This window comes from Geospiza fortis, unplaced genomic scaffold (genome assembly GCF_000277835.1).
Source record: "Geospiza fortis unplaced genomic scaffold, GeoFor_1.0 scaffold432, whole genome shotgun sequence".
Classification (NCBI taxonomy): domain Eukaryota; kingdom Metazoa; phylum Chordata; class Aves; order Passeriformes; family Thraupidae; genus Geospiza; species Geospiza fortis.
In genome coordinates, this window is record NW_005054436.1 from 1,712,719 (window position 1) to 1,719,845 (window position 7,127).

Sequence of the window (7,127 nt, forward strand, 5' to 3'; positions counted from 1 at the left end):
CGCCGTGCCTCCAGGCGCCGCGCCGCTGCTCCCGCAGCCCCGAGCCCTGCGAGCCCGAACGGCACCGAAACAAAAGGTATTTGCTGACGTGGGCGTTGGACAGAGACGCCCGAGGGCTGGGGACACAATTAAAGGGGCAACGCAGCGATTGCAGCCGCAGCCCGGCGCCTGCCTCGGCCCCAGCGCCCCGCGGCCGCCGCCGCTCTCCGTTCCCCACACCCACATGCTGCTCCGCTCACACCGGGCTTTGTTGTTGCCACCTTTGTGTGTGTTTGTGGAGGGAAGGCGCCACCTGAACGGGTGAACGGCAGAAATCCGGAGCTCCGCGGTGTAGGATTAATGATGTTAACTCGATATCGCAGCATTTTTATAACGGGATTTTTGTATTCAAACAATGAGGGTAATCCCAAAGCAAAGCGCTGCACGGAGGAGTGCAGTACACAGATTGTCCTGTTTTCCCTTCTGGGTGGAAAACGGAATTCAGGATGCCTGTTAGAAGGCGAGACACTTTCAAATTGGTGCCTGCTAGATGAGAGTCTTTCAGTATTTTCAGTCTCATTCCTGGAGATCATGGAATAATTTTGAGAAGGAAGCTCTGCAGTCATCGGTACAGTCCCCTCCTCAGAGCAGCCTGCAAGAGCCTGGCAAAGAACAGTTCCCATTTCCACAGCAAGCGTCGGGTGAGATCTTCAGTAGTGGTTAATTTATTCCAGCAGCTAAGCCAGGATAGGGAAGGCTCTTTCCAGCCACTCCTCCCAATTTTCCTTACAAAATCTCTTGTTCTGTGTTCTTGCTCTGTTTAAAATTCTTGATGCACCGACTAAGCCTCCTCTTTGCATTTCATGAGTTAAAATAGGATGAAAGGTTACGCCTCCAGTGTAGAAAGGTTTTAAGTTAAACAGTATAGAAAATATTTAACTAAATGATATTATAAGCTTTTCTTAGTGGCTTATCAACTTAAACCCATCACTCAACAGTGTTGGCACGAATTTGTACCTAATGGAAAAATTCTGCAAGGCAAGGGCTGGAGGATTAGAACATCTTTTTCTTCAAAACTCAATCTTTTGGGCAGAATTGGAGATTTTTTTCCTTCTATTTCATTTTTGTACTTGTTGCCTCCAACCAACAGTAACTGAAATATAAGAAAGGTAGACATTGGCATGGCATAACTCTGACAGTGACCAGATGCTTCAGGGAAGAAATGTTAATTCCATCATTTTATATCCAACAGAATTATGTGGGTTTTTTTTTTTTCCCTTATCACTGAAAACTTGAGATGGATCCCAAAATTCTGGAGGGTGGAAAATTCTGCAGAGCCAGGAGTGAGGCAAGGATACCTGTAGCAGTCAGAGTCAGCCCTCTGTGAGATCTGTGGGCTTTCAGGTATTTTCAAAGCCACCCTAAATCAATATTTTTGGGGTGCTTTTCTTAGGTCAGTTCTTTAGAACTGGAATAGAATCCAAACTACAAGAGGTTGGAAAGGGAGATTCATTCAGAAGTCAGTCTTCGAGATTTTTTTTTTTAAGTGGGGCTACCCAACTGTTTAACCTTGAAGATAAGGACAAATTACATTTTTTGGATAGCAACTATGGATGTTTAGGTAATTTAATGGCAATCAAAACATGAAAAAGGGACATGATGTCAAAGAACTAATCAAGCATCACACAAGTCATAGGTTTTTTGGGGCAGAGAGAATTCTGTAAGAAACACCTGAAAAGGAAGAGAGGGAATTTTTTAATTCAGCGTTTCAGCCTTTGAAAGGATGGGAAGATATTGTCAGAAATAAGGATATTTGAGACATTGATCAAAGGATGATGAACTTTGTGTTCACTCTTGACTGCGGTTTTGTGAATACAAAATAAACACAAACCAAGCCAAAATAATCACAGAATTCTTAGAAAAGACCCCCTAAGAACAAGTCCAGCACTAAACCCTGTCCCTAAGAGACATAAAGATGAAAGAAATACAAGGAAATAAATAAATTCAATGGGAACATCCCTGTGTGGTCTTTACTTTCCTCCTTGAAAGGAAATGTTCCTTGAGCTGATGAGGGGCAAGTGATGCTCACAGAAATATGAAAAAGACAATCAGAGGCAATGGAAGGAGACAAAAAGAAAAATACTTTCATTTAGAGAAAAAAAAAAAAGAAAATACATGAGTGTAAAATGAAGGACGTGGAAAACAGAAGGCACTTAACATTTATCTTGTCTTGCAATACAAAAGGAAGGAAACAACGACCAAAATTAAGACAACAAATGTAAAAATGGTAACTTTTAAAAACCAGAAAAACATCACTGACTGTGGGAATCGCAGCCTTGAGCTAAACCTCCAAGCTTAATATGATACTTGAAAAAATGACTACAGATATCTAGTTATGCTAATGAGAATAACAACATATAAATCCAAAACAAAAGCCCTTATTTGCCCAGCAAATCAACAATTAATCTGTGTTTAAAAAGTAAAAGTCTTCCTATGGATAGATTGCTCCATTTGCCCTTTTAGAGCCACTTCAGATCTCGTCCTGAAGCATCTGCTCCTCAGTATTGTTAGATTTATGATCTCTAATTAAATTGAGTATTGATCCAAAAATCCCTTTGCTTCTAAAAACACCCCCACTATTAAGAAACACTTAATAGTCTGACCTTTGCAGCTGGCAGTTAAGATTTCAGGTCTGGAGAGAACACTTTTATTTTCCCCTCCCCTTCATCCATCCCCAAACAAACCCAGCCCAATTCCAGCCACGTTTTTACCCTGGGACAGCAGGCACTGATACCTGGGATTTGTTGTCAAACTGTTTAATGGAAAGGCAAAGGGAAACATCTATGAAATCTGAGCAAAGTTACTCCATATCCTTTGAAATATTTCTTGTCCTGTGTATTTGATTTAGTCCAGGTTGCTCAGGAATATTTCTTAAGCCATTTAATAACAGGAGTTTTAATTTTAGGAGTTTAAAAGCTCCAAGAAATTAAATGTCTGTTTTCACATCAAGTCCATTTTTGGGCTGCTGACCAAGTGTCCCATAAAATCAAGTGTAAGTCTTGTTTAAGATGTTTTCATCTGGGTCACCACAAAGATTTTTAAGTTGCTCCCTCCCCAAACCTAAGCCAATAAATGATAATTTTTGTAGGAACAATAAAACACCATTTCTTGTGTCCTTGGGATGCTTCCCATGAAAAGGAGGGTGCCTCATGCTTACACTGAATTTAACATGAAGTTCTCAAGTTGTCATTTGTTGGTCAACTGCAGCCTGGAATGAAAATTCTGCACTCTCTGGTCATGATGATACAAGAAAGTTATACAGTTTTTACACAACTAAAAATAAAATAGTGACTTTTTAGCTGTCCCTGGGAAGGGTTATGTAGTATATATTACATATACATATATATTTATATATATGTATGTGGGATTGTTGTGTAAGAAACCCCAGGGTTCAGCCAAACATGCTTACAAAGCTGTAAAAAAGAAAAAAAATAGAGATAGAATTTTCTAAGTCTACAGCCATTGAGTTCCATGATCCCAAGAGCTGGAATAACACTCAGGTGTGTCCAAGGAATGCAGAGCAGCAGGACCCCAGGAGCATCTCCTGCTCCCCTTCTGTTGACAGTGCTGGGTAAGAAAAACTCACCAAGCAGCAAAACCAAGCTTATTTTGTTAGAGAAGTAAAATTTCTTCATCATTACTCATCTCTGTAGCCTAATTGTGGGTGAAGTGACACAAATATGGTGTCTAGAACTTCCAGTACATGTTGGTTTTACTGGTACAAACTGGAAAAGGTGCACAGAATTCAATATCCTGAGCTGGAGGGGACCCACAAGGATCATCCAAATCCAGCTCCTGGCCCTGCACCCCAACAATCCCACCATGTCTGGGCACTTGTGAGAGGTTTCAAAATATAAAAAAAGAGTATTTTAATAGTGTTGTTAGAACAGCCCAGTCTGAGATCCTAATTTTGAGACTAAAACATCTACTGCCATCAATTAATGATCCAAATTTAAATCAGTTTGTCTCTGATGTGTTAAGCATTTGTGTGCTTATTTTCTTTGAAAGAAATAAGTCTTGAACATATGATCTACTAAAGATTCATCTCATCCTAATAAATTTTACAGAAATCCTTTTCCAGACAAAAGTGCCAAAGCATTTTAAATGCTCTTTCTTAATTAGCTGCTGTTTTCCTTATCATAACAAGAAGATTTCATGACATTTCGTGGATAATTCTCTTCACTTCTGAACACTCAAGAGAGGTTGTCTGGTCTGGGGGGGTTTTATAATTTGTGATATAAACCCCACCTCTCTACAAGTGTAAAAAATGGGCAATTTACAATAATCTGTGACTTTTTAAAAGTATTTAAACCTCCTTGCAAGAGGCTTTAAGACGTGCCCCATTGCCTACAATAAAAATTATCCACGTAATTCTGCGGTTTCCTTGTTTATCCATAATTTCAGGATGGATCTTTTTGACCAAACAACTCGTGGGGGTTCTGCTATAAAAATTATCCACTCATACTGCAGTTTCCTTGTTTAGCCATAATTTCAGGATGGATCTTTTTGACCAAACAACTCGTGGGGGTTCTGCTAACAAACCAGCATGGCCTCAATGACGTGTCCATAAATACATGCAAGTCTGGACCTGTTCAACCACGTGTCTCTGTAGGATCAGCTGGCAGAGGGCATTTGCTCACAGTACATCCTCCCTCTTCCACAAAATTCCCAATCCTCGTCTTCCAACTACCTAATATTTGGTTTCACTTCCTTCTCCTCCGCTTCATCCTCGCTGTCATCCACCTGCTGGATGACCAAGTCGTTCGAGCCGTCCTCCACGATTTCCACGTCAGACCTGTTGTCCTCTCCGTAGTGCCACCTGGAATCCTTGTCCCCGTCCTGGGGGAACTCCAGAGGCGCCTCAGCCTCCAAGTCAATGCGGATGCTGTCGATGCCAGCCTCGGCCAGGCACTCGTTGCACAGTCTGTAGCGCCGGGTGCCCTCCTGCACCACCTGGCCCGTCAGCTCCGTCACGTGCCGCTTGCACTTCCTGCAGATGGGCTTGCACGCCTGGTGGATCTGGGGGAAGCAGAAGGCGTGGAGTTGTGCTGAGATTTCAAGATTCACCTCAGAAACCTCGTTCCTCCCATGATGATTCCCTGCTGGGTATCAGTCACCTCTCCTTTCCCCTCCCAGCACTGTCTATCACTCCTGGAATTCCAGAAGGGCACCGAGTGATTGGCAGATCCAAAGGATGCCCTCTACCCCTGGGGGGCACTGGGCCATCCAGGTGTCCTTTGTCCCTTTGTCCCTCCCCTCCTGTCCCTGCTTGGTGGCTCCCTGCCCCTTCCCTGCCCCTCTCCCCGGGGGTCAAAGGAGCAGCAGCCACGGGCTCAGGGAGTTCTGTTGGAGCTGGTGCTGCATTCAGAGGCCTGTGGGCCAGAATAAAGCTCTGGGTCCAAACCCTCCATCAGAACCGACTCCTTTCCTTCACCATCGCCTTAAAGCTTCTCTGCCACAGGGAACCCTGAGGAGCAGCCCCTGGTATGGGGGGAAGCTCCATCCCAGCACCACCAGAGCTCCTGCAGGCCTGGACTTGTCTGCGCAGGCCCAGCTGCAGCACCCAGCCAGCCCAAAGTGTCTGGGGGGTGAAACCCCACCCCCCCAGCCAGCCCAAAGTGTCTGGGGGGTGAAACCCCACCCCCCCAGCCAGCCCAAAGTGTCTGGGGGGTGAAACCCCACCCCCCCAGCCAGCCCAAAGTGTCTGGGGGGTGAAACCCCACCCCCCCAGCCAGCCCAAAGTGTCTGGGGGGTGAAACCCCACCCCCCCAGCCAGCCCAAAGTGTCTGGGGGGTGAAACCCCACCCCCCCAGCCAGCCCAAAGTGTCTGGGGGGTGAAACCCCACCCCCCCAGCCAGCCCAAAGTGTCTGGGGGGTGAAACCCCACCCCCCCAGCCAGCCCAAAGTGTCTGTGGGGGGAAACACCACAGTGCTGCTGTTTGGTTCAGCACCAAGGGCCAGAAAAGCTCAGGCACGTCCCGTCCGCAATACTGGCAATATTCCAATAGAGAACTTTGTTTCTTTCTTATGACCAATGGGCAGTGAATGTGTCTGTTAAGTAAATGTAAATATCTTGAAAAACTCTAAAGGCAACGTGTTGCTATAATAAATCTCTCTTATGCACCCCTCTGATGGAGTCTTGGTGCTTTGCGCCATGTCACGCTCCATAGGGACAGACTGTCACTGCCGTATTTCCTGAAAAATAAAAATCCCTTCACCAGGATTTCTTCTCCCGGGAAGTTGAGAAGCCTCAGAGAAAAATGAAAACAATAATTATCTGCTCTGCTTCTCCTGTGTTTTGCTGCTTTGGAATGTGGTTTGGACATTGTTTAGCAAGTGGTCATTGTTTGATTGGTTTCATGTGAATTGTTTTGACTTAATAACCAATCACTGTCCAGATGTCTTGGACTCTGAGGAGAGAGTCATGAGTTTTTCATTATTATCTTTTAGCCTTCTGTCTGTATCCTTTCTCTATTCTTTACTATAGTTTAGTATAATTTTCTTTAATATAATATAATATCATAAAATAATAAATTGGCCTTCTAAGAACATGGAGTCAGATTCACCATTTCCTCCCTCCTACGGGGGACTCGGAAAATACCACACACAGCATTGCCTCAATTTGAGAGACATCAAACACGGAACTGCACCAGCCCAGGCACAGCAATTGCCCACTGGAGCTCTCACAGGCTGCAGAGAGCAGAACCTCTGCAAGCCATCAATTAGCCAACAAATTCCTCCCCTTTCCTGCAAATTATCCTTCAGTTCAACTGCAACCAAACCAAATTAACTTTCTATTCCCCCCTTCTTTACGGGAGTCATTAGATCAACCAGATACACTCACACTGTGTCTAATTAGCTAGATTTGCACGTTAAATAAATCATGCAGTTGCTAAAAATACTCACGGTTCGAAAATGGCTGCTGAGGTGATCCAGCCTGCTGAATCTCTTCCCACACGCCTCGCAGGGGTACGGCCGCTCTCCCGTGTGACAGCGAAGGTGACGCTTCAGGTCGGCTTTTCTCTTCACCACGTGGCTGCAGAATGGACACTTGAACCTCATCCTGGCCAGGTCATCTGTCAGAAGAG

General features: G+C 44.6%; 1 protein-coding gene across 1 annotated transcript in view; it reads right to left on the reverse strand.

The window, feature by feature from the left end:
* Positions 1-1,713: 1,713 nt before the first annotated feature.
* LOC102044417 (zinc finger and BTB domain-containing protein 8A-like) overlaps positions 1,714-7,127 on the reverse strand; it is an 8,297-nt gene continuing 2,883 nt past the window's right edge. The window contains exons 3-4 of the mRNA XM_031062060.1: positions 6,946-7,115; positions 1,714-5,058 (exon numbers count right to left, since the gene is read on the reverse strand). Of these exons, the coding sequence (XP_030917920.1) occupies positions 4,726-5,058; positions 6,946-7,115 (503 nt within the window). The 3' untranslated portion in view covers positions 1,714-4,725. The remainder of the gene's footprint in view (positions 5,059-6,945; positions 7,116-7,127) is intronic.